Source organism: Dermacentor variabilis, chromosome 5 (assembly GCF_050947875.1).
Source record: "Dermacentor variabilis isolate Ectoservices chromosome 5, ASM5094787v1, whole genome shotgun sequence".
NCBI classification, from domain to species: Eukaryota; Metazoa; Arthropoda; class Arachnida; order Ixodida; family Ixodidae; genus Dermacentor; species Dermacentor variabilis.
Genome location: NC_134572.1, coordinates 67,610,921 through 67,628,000, shown reverse-complemented (window position 1 = coordinate 67,628,000; position 17,080 = coordinate 67,610,921). Strand labels below are relative to the sequence as shown.

The following is a 17,080-nucleotide window of genomic DNA, read 5'->3' as shown; positions in this document are numbered from 1 at the left end:
TGTGTGTGTGTGTGTGTGTGTGTGTGTGTGTTTCTCCGTCTCCTGCATATCGAGATCGTCGGTAGCTTCTTGTTTCTTTCCTTTGGCCGATGTCATATTCTGCTGCCACTATAAAATAAACAGCCCTATTTTTTTCTCACCGCGTAACAAGGCCATCTAAGTTCTCCCTCTTCAATGGCGTCGCGTTGATTACCGCTGCCTTAGCTACTGGCAACGTGTTGCGATCCGGAGTTCCACCAACCTTTCTTTGTTGTCACTGAACACAACCCCTCCGGCGTCTCATTTAAGCAATTTGGTTGCTCAATGATAGGTTGAATAATCTTGTTATATAATTTACAGCCTAAGCAGGTAAAAACAGTGCACATAAAATTTCCATCTGCCTAAGTAGATCGAAATTTTATGTGCACTAAATATATAAATCTAAAAGAGACGAAGGTTAACGGGAAGGTGAAGGCTTGAATAGAGCAAAAGTGGTAAAAAAAATGGATAGCTTCAGCCTGCAGCCAACGTTCCGACAGTGGGATTTGTCTTAGGAAGGGCCCTAGCGATGACAGGTCCCTTTGATGAAACGTGACCAGGAGACTTGTCTGCACTAGGAAACGTGACACGATCTTCGTCACATATCGGGGCGTGACACAAAGGCACTTTCTTTTGACAGCGCTCGGGGGCCTGTCAAAGACGCTCATCAAAACACTAACGGGAGACATCTTTTTCACACAAGGGAGCTTCACATAAAGGGCCCCGACTCAAGGGTGCTGCCCTTTTACTGCCTGTAGAACCTTGACGAAAATTAAGTAGCCTTGTCAAAACGAGAGAAGGAGAATTGTCTTCGTCATACAAGACGGGGGGGGGGGGGGGGAGGGGGAGTATACTTGTCGCATCAAGAGGACGTGATTCAAAGGCACTTGACTCTGGCAGCTTGAGGATCATGGCGAAGGCAAGGTACTCGTCGAAAGGTGACAATATGACTTGTTTTCGTCAAACAAGGCCAAACAAGATCGAGCATCACACGGTACCGACATTGCATCCCACGCACGTCACACTTTTTCATACCAAGGTTGTGTCCGTTTCGGTATAAAGCATGGCTACTTGTGATTGTTGACGCACTTGACTTCTAAGACCAGCTGATATGTTCTTTCCGCGGGCACTTTTAGGACGACCGTTGCGCACTTCGCTTTTCCAGACTACCTTAATTGTGTTAAGCACTACGACGAGTACCATTTAAGCACTGACGCATTCAGAAGTTCCGTACGCTAAGAAAATGACAAAATTGAGCGTCCAGTGAGGCGTGCAGTAGAATATAGTGAAATCACAACGGTCCGTCGATCTTCAACCTTGTCGTCGCCATCTTGTTGACGAGGTCGCTCGTCTTGATGTAACCCTTGATCCGCCCCTGGTTCTCCCATCCGTTGGGAATATAGCCGTAACGTTTTTTCTGTTTATTCACTAGATTTAAAAAAATAAAGTGAAGTAGCAGGTGACAAAAAAAAAAAGGCGCCCCAGTACCTTCTTTTATGACCTGGTGTCCTCCGATGCCTTTGTTTTCCCGAGAAAAGTGAAATTTCACACACAAAAAAGCACTCGTAAATTGTGAAAACTACCTTCGTTTCACACCAGTGGCTTAGCCAGAAATTTCGTTCAGGGGGGGGGGTGAGGGTGGGGGGGGGAGGCTCACGCTGCAGCTCGGCCTCATAGAATTTGTCCAGGGGTCAAATACATAAATAACAACTTCATTGCCATTGGCAAAGATGCGTTAAATGGATTCTTGAACGCTACGCATTGTCAAAACAAGTAAAATATGTATTTTTCCATAAAGTAATATACTCGTATGTCCCAAATATTGTGCCCGAAATAACTGATGTCAATGCTTCCATGTTTTTGTCTATTTAATAAGTAAACAAAATATCACACGAACTTTAGAACTATATCATTTCGAAACCAGCAAAGCAGTGCATACCACTGATATGAAAAAAGTAAAGGCCGGGAAATGAACAAGTTGATGACAAAGATGTTGACGAAACTTTGTCATTCAAGAACCCTGTTTACATTTTTGTACATATACAATGGCCAGGGAAAAATCTCAACGACGCTTTCCTTTGTTCCAAAGTATTGCGTAGGAGCAGCTGTCAGCGCTGATGTAGTGTGAGTAATCGCACCGAAATTATAGTCGCAACAGAGGGCACTTGTAAAAAGTAGGAGTTCTGCAAAATACATGAGGCCGAATCAAGTGAAAGTGAGCCAATGCGGATATATGATAAACGGGTTACTTTATTTATAAGTAGCCTCCGTGAGCATTTTGACATTTGTTCCGCTGATTATCGAGTCGCGTGATTCCTGTCTCATAAAACTCCTTGGGTTGCGGCTTCAAAAAGTCCGCAACTGACTCTCTCACGTCATCGTCCGACACGAATCTGGTTCCCTTGAGCTGCTTTTTCAGTTGCCCCAAAATGTGGAAGTCGCAAGGCCGCAGGTTTTGGGACGTATGGCGGATGTTGCAGCGTTTCCCACTTGAACTTTGCCAGTTTTGTGTTAACTCCATCAGCGACGTGCGGATGGGCATTGTCGTGGAGCAAGATGACCCGATTCGTCAATTTTTCACGTCGTTTGTTTTTTGATCAGGCGTTTCACAATATCGGAAACGATTGATAGTCTCTCCAGGTTTAGCAAATTCGATGAGCAATGGTCCCTGACGATTGAAAAAAAAGTCAACACCTTTTCGGCGGAAATGACGGCCTTTGCTTTCTTTGAGGGTGATGATTTCGAATGTTTCCACTGTAAGCCTTGCCGTAGTATTTCAGGCACGTAGTAGTGGCACCATGATTCGTCCCCGGTCACAATTACAGACAAGAAGTCGTCACCCTCATTGCGATACCAGATCAGATGAGTCAAGCCTCTCCAAACCTCTCCATCTTCTGGCGGTGGTTCAAAATCTTGGGCATCGATTGCGCACAGAAGAGCCGATAACCGAGATGTTCATGAATTCTGGTCTGAACCGAACCGTGACTGATGTTCATACGCTCTGCAAGTTCATCAATGCTTATCCTCCGTTCTTGTCTAATCAGCTCATCAACCTTTGCAATTGCGTTCGGGTTATTGCACGGTGGCTTTGGCCCGGTCTTGGATCGTCTTTCAAACTTTCACCTCCTTCTTTGAACCGTTTCCTCCAATGCTTCACAGTAGTCAATGAAATGAAATATTCAGCGTACATGGCAGCCACACGGCGACTAATTTCTTTTCGGGAAACACCTTCAGCTATCAAAAACCTCACGACACCACGCTGTTCAACTTTTCGAGCGTCCATTATGTCGCTCAACCATGTCAACCCAGTGTATGAGAGCATTAGAGAACATTTATCCTCACATCTGCGTGTCACTTTTGTACATGAGAGATGCCTGTGTGCTACGCGCATGCCTCGCACATAATGAACCGAACCATTAGTGCGCGGGGTTGGTTGGCTCACTTTCGTTTGACTCGCCCTCGTGCATTAGAAATGCGAAAATACAGCTTGATAAAGGGGAAGAAAGTGTCACTCGAAACAAAGTTCACTGCACATATACACAAAACCTCGCAATAGGATATTTAAACACGTATAAGTCTCCAATAAATCTACGTATCTAAGAAAAGGTCACTGTATATAATGCGTCAAGCAAGGTAAATAAACATGTTGCCCAATCACAGATTCACAGATCATATCACAGAATACTAAGGCTCGCCTCCCCTCCCTCCACTCCACCCGATGTGTTGCGCACGGCGAAAGGCGTCGCGCTTCCTTCCCGCTTTCCTCCCTTGCGCACACAAGACTGACTCACCATCATCGGCTCACCCATGCCACCCCCCCCCTACACTTTCACTAGCACATACAGTATGCGGTGCGCTGTCACGATGTTATCGCCCTTGGACTTTATACGGAACATGAAGGCGACGGCGACGGCCGGAATGCGCCTGGAGTGTCCATATAACTGCTATCGCAATGCTATAATAAGAGTAACCGGCAAATGAAGCGTCCCGTGGCCCATTACTTTCCGCAAAATAAGTAACAAAGCCGAACTTTCACAATGCGACAATTCGCTGCGCCGCAGCAATGTCTTTCTTTTGTTTTGTTTAGCGGGGACACCGAAATATAAAAACGCAAAGGAAAGCATGTTGTGTTGACTACAACCGAATGCCTACTTTAGGCATGTGTGGCTACCGAAGGAATATCGAAGAAAACGTTAGGCGCTTGGTTCACAGAGAAGCGTACTGCTCGGTATCCTGAACCGGCGAGACAAGACTTTCCGGACAGGTTGCGCTCAAGCGAATGCGTTGCAATTCGTCGAGTCCCCACAGTGATGGCGGCGAGCGACCATTGTTTATATTTCTCGTCCGGTAGCCAGAAATCAAATCAATCAAATCAAATCAAATTCATTTCAACATACAACTGATGCTGAGGACCGTGGGCAAAAAGCCAGCAAGGCTTGACGTGGCCCATGGCCTCGTTTTACAGGCAGCAACAAATACAACAAAGAATGAGCACAGTTAAATACAAGAGAAATTGAAAAAAATAGGATTTCCATACTGTGAAACATATTTCGCATTTTTCAGCGCAGAAAATAAATAAGGACGTAGTTACCTTTGCTGGCTTTAGTGTCTTGACATGGATGCTTTTGCGCAGGTGAAAGAAATGTTGGTATTTTTTCTGTGACATGACGGCACAAATGAACCACAACAACGCTTCGTTTCATCGGACTTCGCTGCGTGCTTTGTCAACTTGTCTGATAGTATGTCGATTTGGCTTATCTCATTGTATGGTCCGATGTGCGACTTTAGAAAAGTCAGCGCACCTTTGGCGTCAAATGTTTATAAGAACACTAAACCTACCAAGTTCCGGAATTGAATATCTAAAGCACGACTTTGGACATGTCAGTGTACCTTTCGCATCAAAAGTTTATGTCAAATTTATACCCATAAAGTTTCGGAATTGAAATCCATGCGCTTAGTAGATTCCGCGGCCTCCGCGAGATGCCGCAACGAGCCCGCTCACCATCAAAACGCCCTTGAAACTTTGTGCTCGGACGGAGCTCCTTGCGTTATGCGACTCCCGGTGCATGGGCGTTGCCGCAAAATCCAGCCCGAGTTCGCAATATAAGCGCTAAAATGCATTTTCGAGCGTGAAAAAGACATTCTATACAAAATCTAGAATGATTTCCGTCGCTGGGCGTTGTTTTGGTCGCCGGTGCACGGACAGCACGAAAAAATTTCGGGGAGGGGGGGAAGTGGCTGAAGCCCCATAAGACCGCCCCGCCCCCCTGGCTACGCCCCTGTTTGACACCTATCACTGCGGAAAGTGATAATGGGTTAAAACCCTATACGCTTATGCATTTTGTTGTCATGGCTACTTTTTAAATACCGATATTTCAAATGCTGGATAAATTACCTGAATGATCAGAGAAAAGTGGGGTGAATCACAGCTGAGCTTTCGGCAGGGCAACTTGTACGACAGTTGGCTAAGAACGAACCGAAACACGGACAGACAGAGAAAAGGAAATACATTCATGAGAGAGGGAGACGTAGTGAGATAATACAGACGCCGCTGAATGCTCCCCGGAATTAAATGTACGCTTCAGCGTCTTCGCTTTGCCTTTTTCGTGTCCTACCGCGCGTGAGTTGGATTAACTTGAAGCTTCACGGGAAAGTTGCATTACTTTATAAGGTCTATCTTATGCAATAATGCCATTTTCAGGCACTCTTGTGGTAAGCTTACCGACTTACCGTCTTGGGTCTAGCAAGTTTCCTCATTACACCACAGCAATAATAATTTAGGAAATATACAGGCGAAGTCGCGGCTTATATCGATTTACATTGCCAGAAAGTCGAATGTGTGTGCTCGTAATTTATTATTTAGATGATAGCCAGACTGCTTATAATACACTCACCAGTAAGCTGAGGTCATTGTCTTTATAAGGCGGTAATCAGAAGGCACTGAACTCTTCGTAAAAAACGACTACTTCATTGTATTTTTTTTTTGCATTTGTTGCTTAATTAACTGCATAAATATGTCAAAAGCATAGTGCGTTTTGTCTTCGTCAGTAGACTATGAGCATCGGGGCCCTTTCATCAGAAATTCCAAAAGATCCAGAGCCCCCCTAACGGCCTCTTGCACCCCTGTTTCATGACGTGTCGGCACTTCTGACACATTTAGTCTTTGTAAATGTTGGCCATAAAAAATCGCGCGCTAAAAAATTTCAGCGGGCATGCAGTACGTTAAATCCACTTCCCTCTCCCCCTCCCCCTTCTCCGCCTCCCTTCGGTACTACTCTCGGTCCGTCCCTTATCATAAGGTAAAACAGAAAATGATGAACTCATCCCCTCACTATTTACTCTTGCCCGCAAAGCAGGGTATAAAATCGGACATGCGTCTCGTAGAACTTCCACCCTTTTCCTTCTTTGATTGCCCTCTAGGGAAGGTGAACACGTCCACAAATGTCCGCACAGGTTGAAACAGGTGTCATTTGGCACTCCTGTAACATCGCGCTGTAGCACAGAGAATCTGATCATAAAGCTAAGTTGGCTTCTACAGCTGCCGACCAGCTTTTCCCTCGCTGTGCTCCTGGCACATGCTTGTCCAGAACAGGTCCCAATCTGTGTTCGGTGCTGTGCCTCCGTACTCTGAGAAAAGCATGCTCGGGGAAATGTCAGCGTAAAGTTGATCGACGTGCTTCCCGTGAAACGTTATCTGAAATGACGGGCAAAAGAAGAACTGTAGTTACACTTCTGCCCACGACCTCCAATGAACTCGTCGAAGATAACCATTGGGCCATTGACACGGTGCTACAGGACCACAAAAACCATTCTTATTTCGAGTATCTGTGGCACTTCACTTAAAACAAAATTCAACAGAGCACCTCATATTTGCTCGACGCATTTTGAATTTAAACCGGTGGCCTCCCACTCACTGCAGAGTCATTTTTGATTATGGAGTTTCACTCACATTCAAGACATGACAGAAGAGCGTTACCAAGATACGTAATATTTTTTTACATGTGACACTGTCACCGTTCTCATGTACAATTTAATTGTACGCTGATTTGCCTTCGAGGTTTACACACGAATGCTGACAAAGATAACGAATAAATGACACTGCGCACGCTGTCTCAGAGGTAAAGAGTTTGCCATTCAAAGTGGAGCTATTATTTTAGTAGTTTACGTTAATACGTTCCATCTCTTGAAAAAAAAACATGCAAGAGATGCGCAGACACTCGTAAGCATTTACCGCATTAATGGTCTCGTCTCTCATGAAAGGCCGCATGAGCGCGAACAAGACACTGAAGGCAGCTGGCTGTCGGATCACGTGAGCTTCATTCGCTAAGATGGGAGCGCAATTCTGTAAAAAAATATAGGAAAAAGCATTATATATTTAGCAGCACGGGTGTACCGAATGTCAAGTCAAGCTATATCAGTGCTCACGCCACCATGCTTGCGTTAATTCTCTCTGAATAGAGCAGAGAACACTTCCCATAATGCGTGCGACACAACGGGAATGTTTTGCAGCGTTGCTTTTTAACAATATTTATTTAAAACTACAATTTTTAGCCTCAACTTTATCACCTCATGTCCCTAAGTAAGTATACATATCCTGCAGCTGCATTTGATGCATCTACCTAATGTACGACGACACCGTAAAAAAAAAAAAAGCACTGCACTGCACTGCTGTATGAAAAATTAAGAGCCATTCCACACTGTGAAGGTGGACGACCGGCGGAGCTGTATAGAACTATAAATAAAAGAAAATAAAACAACAAAACAATATAACACAAATATGCACGTTTGTGTGCTTATTTGTATTTACGTTTATCTCGTGACCACAGTAATTATGGCCTTATGGTCTCTATGATAGACGGCCATGGGCTCTGTGACGACACTGGAAATGTTCTTAGTGAACATTAGGTCTATGCACGACTGATGGCGCGTCGTGGAGACATTGGTCTGGGTGTAACATTTAAAGCCGAACCTTTTGAAGAGAAACGCCGATGACCACTTTCTGTCGGGACGAGACACATCGACGTTAAGGTCACCCACAATGACGACGGGTTTGGGGTCCACCGGGAGGATCCACCCATATGTGTCGATCATAAAGCCTTAAATGTCCCTCTTTGAAGCTGCGGCATGAACGTATACGGTGGCGACAACGATTCCGTCCCCGGCCTGTACGACGCGCTCGTCAGTATACATTCCAGGGAAAGGCTCTCGCCTGTCGTCGGTAAGGCATAGGGCACAACGGCCGCGCTGTCGTTGTTTGCGTAGATCGGAACGCATCAGACCAACATCCATCACCGGCTTTGACACATATGGCCTCAAACGCAGCTGACACACATACGCTGATTTCGCCTTATGCTTAAGACAGCTCCGCTGTAAAAAGACAACGCAATAAGACAAAGTATGTCGTTGATAACATCGCCGCCTCGCTTAGCGAGGCGTGACAACTGTCAGCGCAGAAAGGAGCAGGTGGCCAAATGGGGCAAGAAATCCTGGTCAACCTGATGCAGGATGTTCGAATAACATGCTGGTACTGGTGGGTAAATGAATTTCGATGCGGTAGCATAGTGCAGATCAGTCAAGGGAATTTGCGTAGTGGTTTAGCGTTAAGAGAGCTCACGCATAGAGGAAACATCCACGCACTCTGCCCATGCTGCAAATGAATTCAGTCGTTGGCTCGTGGAAAACGAGTCGTCTATAAAATGTGCATGATGCACAGCAGTTTTCATAAATGTTACTGCTACTCATAAACGTTACTTTAATATGCTACTAATAATTAGTTAATTATAATTACTAATAAAATAATTACCTAGTGAGATTTTTGTAGAATTCCTGCGTGAATGTCACACGTTCAGTATGTCTCGGGGAAAACTTGAGGTAATTCAATGTGCATACCTGGTGGGAGATTATCAATCAATATAAATCCCCGAACGTCATGGCGTTATGCCTCTCTCAAATAATAAAATGAGGAATTCGCTGATTTCATTTTTTTGTACGGAACGTTATTTAAGTGAAGCTAAGCAAGCAATAAATAAGGATGCAAACCCAGTCAACGCCACACTTGTCCGTCGCTCTTACCTGCAGGTAATGTAAGTAGTCCTTCATGACACCAATGTCGAAGAATCGCATCTTGCCGAAGGACCAGCCTTCGAAGTCGGTGACTAGAGCAACGCCCGCCGTCTGAGCCGCTGGATGCCTGGACGCGTACTCGATGCACATCACCACGGCCTGCGTCATCTGCAGGTGGCTGACCTTCGACGGCTGCCAACTGCCTGCACAGGTACGTCAAGGAACTTCTGTAGTGTCCCGCACGTTGATTCATTGATTTATTCGATGGCAGTGGAAATACTGGAAAAACTTCTGCCACCGGCTGTTCTACAACAAATCATAACAATATGCTCTCACAAGACAGAACAGCAATCGATTCTAGACCTCCGCTCCCCCCCCCCCCCCCCACCCCGCTTTTCTTCTTTAGGCCTGCTTTTACACTCGAGATTTCGTTTTGCGGCTTTGAATGCACAATAGATTGTTTAGTGTCTCATTGAATGCCACGTAAAAACGAACAAAATAGTGTATTGACCTAGTGGGTGTCAATATACGGCGAGTGCACTGAATAAACTTAGAAAAAGCCATTATCACTCTTTAGCGCCTTTTCCATCCTCATCGATCCATTATCACCCACGGCCAACCGTACTCCAGCGACGGCTGCGTAGGGCGCAGGAGCGCGGGTCCTATCTTGAAAGCGATCGTCTCACGTGGCTGACGGACGGACAAACGGACGGGTTATCTCTTTGGATAGGCATAGAAATGCTTGCGCGTGTAAAAGACGCTTTTAAAAAACCGCGTAATTATTTTTAATTACTTGTTAACAAATTGCAATGTCGACAGCCGCGAAGTCGTAGGATTCCTCTTCTTCACTGTTATAGTTTTCGCACTTTACCGAGGCGCTGTGCATCGCTGCTGAGGTGGTGGGACAACTTTTGAATGCCTGCAGAGAGTGTGTTCGTGTCTTTATAACAGTCGTTGTGGTCCACCACCACCAGTCGTTGCGGTGTGAACCTCTCCTCTTGTCCGTTGTGTTTTTTGACTGGTTTTTTTTTTCCTTAAAGTATGTGCCAACTGGCCGGATTTCAACCCTTCTTCGTGTCTTTAGTGGGGAGAGCGGGATCGTCGAGCGCATTTCCTTGCCAACAGCAGCCGGCTTGACGTCCCCGCCAGCGCACTCACATGATTGCATAGATTTGCCATCTCCTCCATCGTCATAGCTCTAACTCGCGTACCTTCCACCGCAGCGCGAGTGCTTCCGTCGCCCGAGGGAATCATCTTCGGTCAACTACTGCAGATCCCTCGGCACGGGTGAAGACAAAGTAAAATACTTCGCTGCATCAATAGCCGCAGTAAGGGAGAATCGCTAAAAGACAGTTCCCATGCCATACGCGTGCGCTTTGCTGAAATGTAAATGCAGATAGTCCTTCCAAACTACTCGTTGGCTCTGCGCAATGTCTGGCAAAGATATGGTACAAACGCAGTGGCAGAGTCCTCACTTGCAGGGCTATATTGCGGTGTCTCCTACTGGGTAATCACGGACACGAAGATAAAAACCAGGCGCGTGCGCCAGGCAGCCGACGCGTGTCATCCGATAACCGTCATTTCGAGATATAGCGGAACGACAGGAGGCCGGCTTGCATGCATTATCACCTCCGTGCTTTTGTATAGAGTGCCTCCATAATCTCTGTCCCCAGTACGACATCGACCGTGAAGCTCTCCTGACAGCATTGAACCAGCCGGACTCGGGACCATTTTCGGAAATGAAGATATATATGGCCGTAGGCGTCGATGGCACAGAAAGCCACGAAGGCGTTATTGAAGTACCTCAAGTCGACAGGTTTTGTCAACCGTGTGTAGACTCGGTGCGAACCTTTAAATGTGCACGAAACTGCTCTCTCTCTCTCTCTCTTTCTCTTCGTCCCTATACCCCCTTCCCCCAGTGCAGGGCAGCAAACCGAACTTTCGTCTGGTTAACCTCCCTGTCTTTCTTTTCTTCTCTCTCTCTCTCTCTCTCCATAATCTGCTGAAATATCGACACTCCGTTCTCGAAAAGCAGCGCTATTTTTTGGGAAAATCACGCTCACGCATCGTCTCAAATGTATTGACAACGGCAATCTCTTTCATCGCGATATTGCGTTCTCTCGTTGAGACAAATGAATAAACTTACGTGCCAAAACCACGGTCTGATTATGAGTCACGACGTAGTAGGGGACTCCGGGTTAATTTTGACCACCTGGGGTTCTTTAACGTGCCCCCAATGCATGGGACACGGGCGTTTTTGCATTTCACCCCCATCGAAGTGCGCCCGCCGCGGCCGCGATTGGATCCCGCGACCTCGTGCTTAGCAGCACAACACTATAGCCGCTAAGCCGCCACGCTCGGTGACTCTCGTTCAAGCAGAGAACAATGGATCTTGAAATAGATAACACCGTGAGACTAAGGCCATTGTTTCGTTTTATTGTTAACTGTGCAACGCTTATGCTTACTGCGAAACAGCAATCTGAAACTTCTGCTTCTGGAACACTGTAGTGCCACGTTGTAGTGACGGGGAAGAACACAATAGCGACAACTGTGGATAACGAAAGTAACTCTTTATTAGACGAACCTGTACTCAGCAAGTACAAGCTACGATCAAGCACGACGATAGGGGAGAGCACAGTCGGCGATCGTCGAAGTCTGATGTGCAGGTCAAGCGCGTAGCCTATTATACACGACTCGACGAAGGTTCCAGGCTAATCACTGATGCCCGTGTGCGTTCTGGAAAGTGCTACACTATTAGCGTCGCGGCTACAGTCTTATTACACAAGGTTCGGTACACACATACACAACAGACAGAATCAACAATAACATTCGACTAAGTTCCAAATCATTCAAGCGCATCTTGCGCTGAGCAATAATTTTAGTTTGTTCGGGGGTGAGATGCAATCTCCGAGAAAAGTATAAATAAGTAAATGCGTCACAATAGTCTCGGGACCAGTGTACCTTGACATTGCTTCGACTTGTACGAAGAGTCTTAGTTTTACGTGCCAATATGGTCCATTTGTCCTTTTTTCGCAACCGCTGCTTGATATACCAGCATCCATAGCCCCCGCCCTCTCCCCAACTCAAAGAAAATACAAAAAAAAAAGTTTTGCAATAAGCAGACGTGGCCTTTTCGCTTTTCATCAGTTTTCATCAAGGCCCGTATTCTTACGCCCCTTGTAACTTAATGAAGTAAAAAAAACATGTCGGTGTCATAGCATTCCAATATCACCTACACAAAACGAACTTAGTTCAAGAATTTTCGTCATTTAATCAACAAACTTAAATGTGTTGTCAGAGGCGGTTTGCTCACGTTGAACTATTAGCTCATGACGAGTTAGAAAAATTGCTTTATTGGAGTAGGTCGAACGTACTCTCTCGTTATTAATACTGCAATGACAAAGGCTGCGCTCTTCAAACCAACTCCTAAAAAAATTGATCGTAGTTTAAATATTCGAAAAACAACTCACAACTCCTCACACTGCAAATAGAAACGGTACTAAAATGAAAAAAATAAACGACGCTAACGACGAGATCAATGCATTCAACAGTTTCTCGACCTCCCCAACCTTATTTGAATCAGGCATAAGTGCAAAAAAAGAAAAAAAAAACGCTCGAGTAAGTATATTTACGTACTCTACAAATAACTGAGTTCGTCAAACTTAAAGCAGTGCCTCCCATTATACGACGCCTATAAAAGCGCAAGTGTTGCTTAGTGAGGTTGTGTGAATGAATCAGTGTTTCCGCAGGTACGTCTCCTATGATCGATGCAATGGTGGCGATGAGCAATTGGGTGCTGCGGTGCACTTAACTGCAACAAACTCAACTATATACAGTTACTGCAAAACTAGGGAATCCGTCACATTGCAGGTGCCCCATATTGCGCTCATACATGTGACCTATTCAAATTAATTAATGCGCTTCGAACAGAAAATTTGTACAATTTCAATCTTTTCATCAAATAAAAGCAGTGTCTTTCGGGAGGAGAATGAGTTTGATGCTATAGGCATATGCGTGGCCAGAAATGTGGTATGTAAGTGCAGAAACCAAGCGCAGGAGGTAGTTTCCCATCTTGCGCAGCGATCAAGGGTGTGTGTGTGTGTTTCGAGAACGCGGCGCTTTGGGAAGTAAAAGAAATGTTTTCCGAAAAAAAAAAGCGTGGCAATTTTATCAACATTTCTTTTCTACTTTTGGTTTTTCACATTGTCTGTAGGTTTACAAACATTTTCTTTCGATGGATTGTTTTTGTCATTTTATATAAGAAACAAAAATGGAAGTATATCTTTTACTTTCCTCATGACTTAACCTGTGATGCCATGGAGGTTAAAAGAGTCGAGTGTTGGGATGCGGTTTTAACACATGGGTTTTGACAAGGCATCTGCACGATATATCCAAGCATCAATTCTATCAGTATATATAGCTGTGCTCAGAATGGCACAACTATAGCCCGGATAGTAGCTGTATCTATTTGGAAATGAAGACCAATTGGCTAAGCGCATATGAAATTCATTTGCCTGTGCTCACGTGGCTGGTGAAACTGCACACGAATGCAAGTTGAAAATAGTAAAGAGACGGAGAAATATCCCTTCACTCACAGTGTAGACAACGATGAGAAAGTTTCCACTTTACCGCATAGGACCCAACTCTGTAAAAATAAATTAACAAGAACACCCAGCCATAATCTTCAATGGCCGTTCTACGCCCACCAAAGTCGGTTGTTCATTCGCTCTGTTGTGCTTACCAAGTTTGTAGAATACGACCGGCCGTCCATGGAGGTTCCTTCGCGGCAGGACCGTGATGTAATCTCTCGTCAACTTGCGCAACTTCTCGGGATCTTTGAGGCCTTCAAATATGTTCGGCGAGGAGGCGCGAATCGCGCAGTACTTTCTCAGCGCTTCCAACGACGCGCCGATGTCATACTTGCGGAGTCGCAGGAAGCGAAGCAAGTCCGCAGAGTCGGTCGGGGCCCCGAGCTCGGGCTCATCTGCGCGAGGCCAGAAAGAGGGAGACGTTAGCACTGACAGATTAGCAGTGACATGTGACACAGGGTGTCATTAGCGCTGACGCAAGCTATGCATCAGGCAAAGAAGACATCGGACCGCAGGCCCTCCAGCCTCAAAGAGATCCCAGGCCCATACGCCAGCATATTCATTGCAAACGCGAGCGTTAATCCCGCTCCATATGGTTACGGATGCGAACGATGTTCTGGAAAAATACTGAGTAGAGCATTTACCATCAATTTTAAACCCACTGCCTGTGTTTTATTGAACCTGACTTTGTCCGATTTTGTTCCTGACTTCATGTGCCTGCCTGTGAACTTATTCCGTGTTTGCTTCTCCGCCCTGACTTCAGTGTAGTTACGCAACTCGACTTTAAGACGGAGCGTGTTTAACTCATTTATGCCGCGTAAATGTTAGGTTATGTGTGTTTGACTGTTTATCTGAGCCGACGGTGAGCTTGAGTGTATTTCTGTGCGATTTTCTCATTCCTGTGACCTGATCGTTATTTGCATTTCTATTTGAAACGGAGCTGAAGCTGGCAACATCGCCAACGCATCATATATATATATATATAGAATGGCCCCATCACCAGGTTACGGCATTGTAAACAGCCAAACGTGACGCGTAGATCCCGCATCCGCAATCGCGTCTGCAAAGTATCAAACGGCTACCACGGCGTGAAAACAGCTCCGATTCCCAGCAGAAGTCCTCGCACCTTCAGCCTCGAGGCAGCCTCACTTTCAGCAGGAATCGATGTCACATGCAAAAACCCCCGACGTAAGACGCGCTGCCTGCAACGTCACCCATCACGGCACGTGCCATCGGTAATCATCCATTGCAGAATAAAGTAATGAATCTAATTTTCTTTTTTCCTTGGTTGTGCTGTACACATTCAGCAGGAATATGCTATCTTTATTTTTCTTCCCTGTGATAATACCAGCGTCGAGCAATCCGCCTGGCCGTTGAGGCCGTGAAGGCTCACCGTCCTCAACGCGCGGGGACTGCTTCGTCCTCCCTCCCCCCCCCCCCCCCCTACCTACGTGTAGATTAAGAGGCGGGCACGCCAGCTCGGTGGAATGATAAAGTTTTCAATCAATCAATCATCCATTGCAGAACGAGCAAACGGGACCACCACTGGGAGTGCGCCGCGTTGAAAAAGAAAAGGGAATAAAAGAGAAAGAAAATTTGAAAAAAGAGGAAAAAAGAGAAGGAAAAGAAAACGAGGCGGAGCTGGTTACGCCTACGTGACGTGGTTTTTTGGCTCCAGCACGGGATATACCAGGGACGGTATGGCACTTGAGGACGCTAGTAGAGGCAAAAGGGAAGAATGTGATTCTTGGCAGTGAAGCTCGCCTGCTGGCAGCATGGCAGCACGACAATTTCTCCTATTTCCTCTAATAACGAGCCGATTAGAAAATTTGTTGCGGTAAAATGCTCCCTAGAAAGCCCTTTACAAGTTCGAATGTATAAGCGAAATTTCAGAAGAGGCCTGGTGAAGGGCCCTTTAAAAACGAAAATACTTGCCGTCGGAAGGCTGGCGCATTGTTAATTAAATCGTAAGGGTTCAGAAGAAATGTTAAGTACCTATAATTGAAAGTAAAGCTTTACAATCATTGCATTCTGCCGGTAAACTATGGGGCTGGTACTCGGAGGAAGCTAAGGACCGCTCAACTAAACGCTTAACAAAAAATGATAGCCGGAGAGATAGGAATATGGCAGGAAAGATTAGGGAGCAAACACAAATAGGTGATATTCTAGCTGAGATTAGGAACAAAGAGTGGAGTTGGGCAGACCACGTATCGCTTATATGGAGTGCACGTAGATAACCGTTTGTTTGTACGAGTAACAGAACGAGTGCCAAAGAAAAGGCAAACGCTGTAGAGGACGGCAGAGAATTAGCTGGAAAGATGAGATTAGAAAATTTTCGGGCTAAATAAGGAGCCAGCTGACGAGAGAACGCAGATATGGCACATGTAGCATGCAAAAAAAAAAGAGCCTTTGAGATCTCTTTCTATTTCTCAGAGGCCAACCATCGCTGACGTGGATTTGGTGATGAATTATGATGATAGCGATGGTGATAGATGATGGCGACGACAATGGCTATAAGGCCGGTGTGGAAAAATGAAACGCGTGTGTTTATCAGCGGATGTTAGCCATGCCATTGAAAGGTGCACGTCATATGCACTCGAATGTACTTCCTCGTTTCCATGTACCCTACTTGCACGAGATATGCGGTACGATACGGCTCCTGACATGTACCAACTACTGAACACAATCTATTTCCAAGCTCCGACAGCCTGTTCCTTTGGACCGGACGACGTACGAACAACCAACCTACTCAGACTGCGCGAGATTTGCAAAAAAAAAATATTAAAGAAGAAGAAGATGAAGAGAGCGGAGCCGGCGGCGGGCCGGTTATTCGCCGGTCCATCACCACAGCTGAGGCGTACGCGTCCATCCCCGCTCACAGAGGACTAAAAATCGACTGCAGTTTGTTTCTGACACGAAGTGCATCACACACGACCTTACACAACATAGATGGATAGAATAAACTTTATTGTCCAACGGATAAGGTGATCTACCCACCCCCCGACACGCAGGTCAGGGGGCGAGTGCCGCCGCCTCAGATGCAGGCTGGAAGGTCTTGGGCCCCAGCAGCCTCTTCAGCCAGTTGGACGAGCCGGAGCTGGAGCTCAGAGTGCGAGCTGCGCAGCAGGGTCTCCCAGGTGTCTCTACTACCTATTTCGTGCGTTCCCCCGGGAGAATACGGACATTCCCATATTATGTGGTCGAGGGCCCCTCTCGCCCCACAAAGATTACATCTATCGCTCCTGGCCTCGGGGAACATGTGGTTCGCCATAACCGGGTGCGGATACGTATAAGTATAGTATACGTTGTTTGGATCGCACCGCTGGTACGATCGGTTGTTGGGAACTCGGCGCTGACGCCCGTGGTTGTACCTGGGTCGCAAGCCCCAAGGGTAGCGTTGGCCTGGCGGC

General features: G+C 46.1%; 1 protein-coding gene across 2 annotated transcripts in view; it reads right to left on the bottom strand.

Annotated features, from left to right (window-relative positions):
• Positions 1–1,868: 1,868 nt before the first annotated feature.
• LOC142582736 (alpha-tocopherol transfer protein-like) overlaps positions 1,869–17,080 on the bottom strand; it is a 32,620-nt gene continuing 17,408 nt past the window's right edge. The window contains exons 3-6 of one of the 2 annotated variants that reach the window (XM_075692734.1): positions 13,823–14,065; positions 9,091–9,284; positions 7,250–7,360; positions 1,869–6,712 (exon numbers count right to left, since the gene is read on the bottom strand). In XM_075692734.1, coding sequence (XP_075548849.1) covers positions 6,551–6,712; positions 7,250–7,360; positions 9,091–9,284; positions 13,823–14,065 — 710 coding nt within the window. In that variant the 3' untranslated portion in view covers positions 1,869–6,550. The remainder of the gene's footprint in view (positions 6,713–7,249; positions 7,361–9,090; positions 9,285–13,822; positions 14,066–17,080) is intronic. The other variant, XM_075692735.1, reaches the window with a different exon arrangement.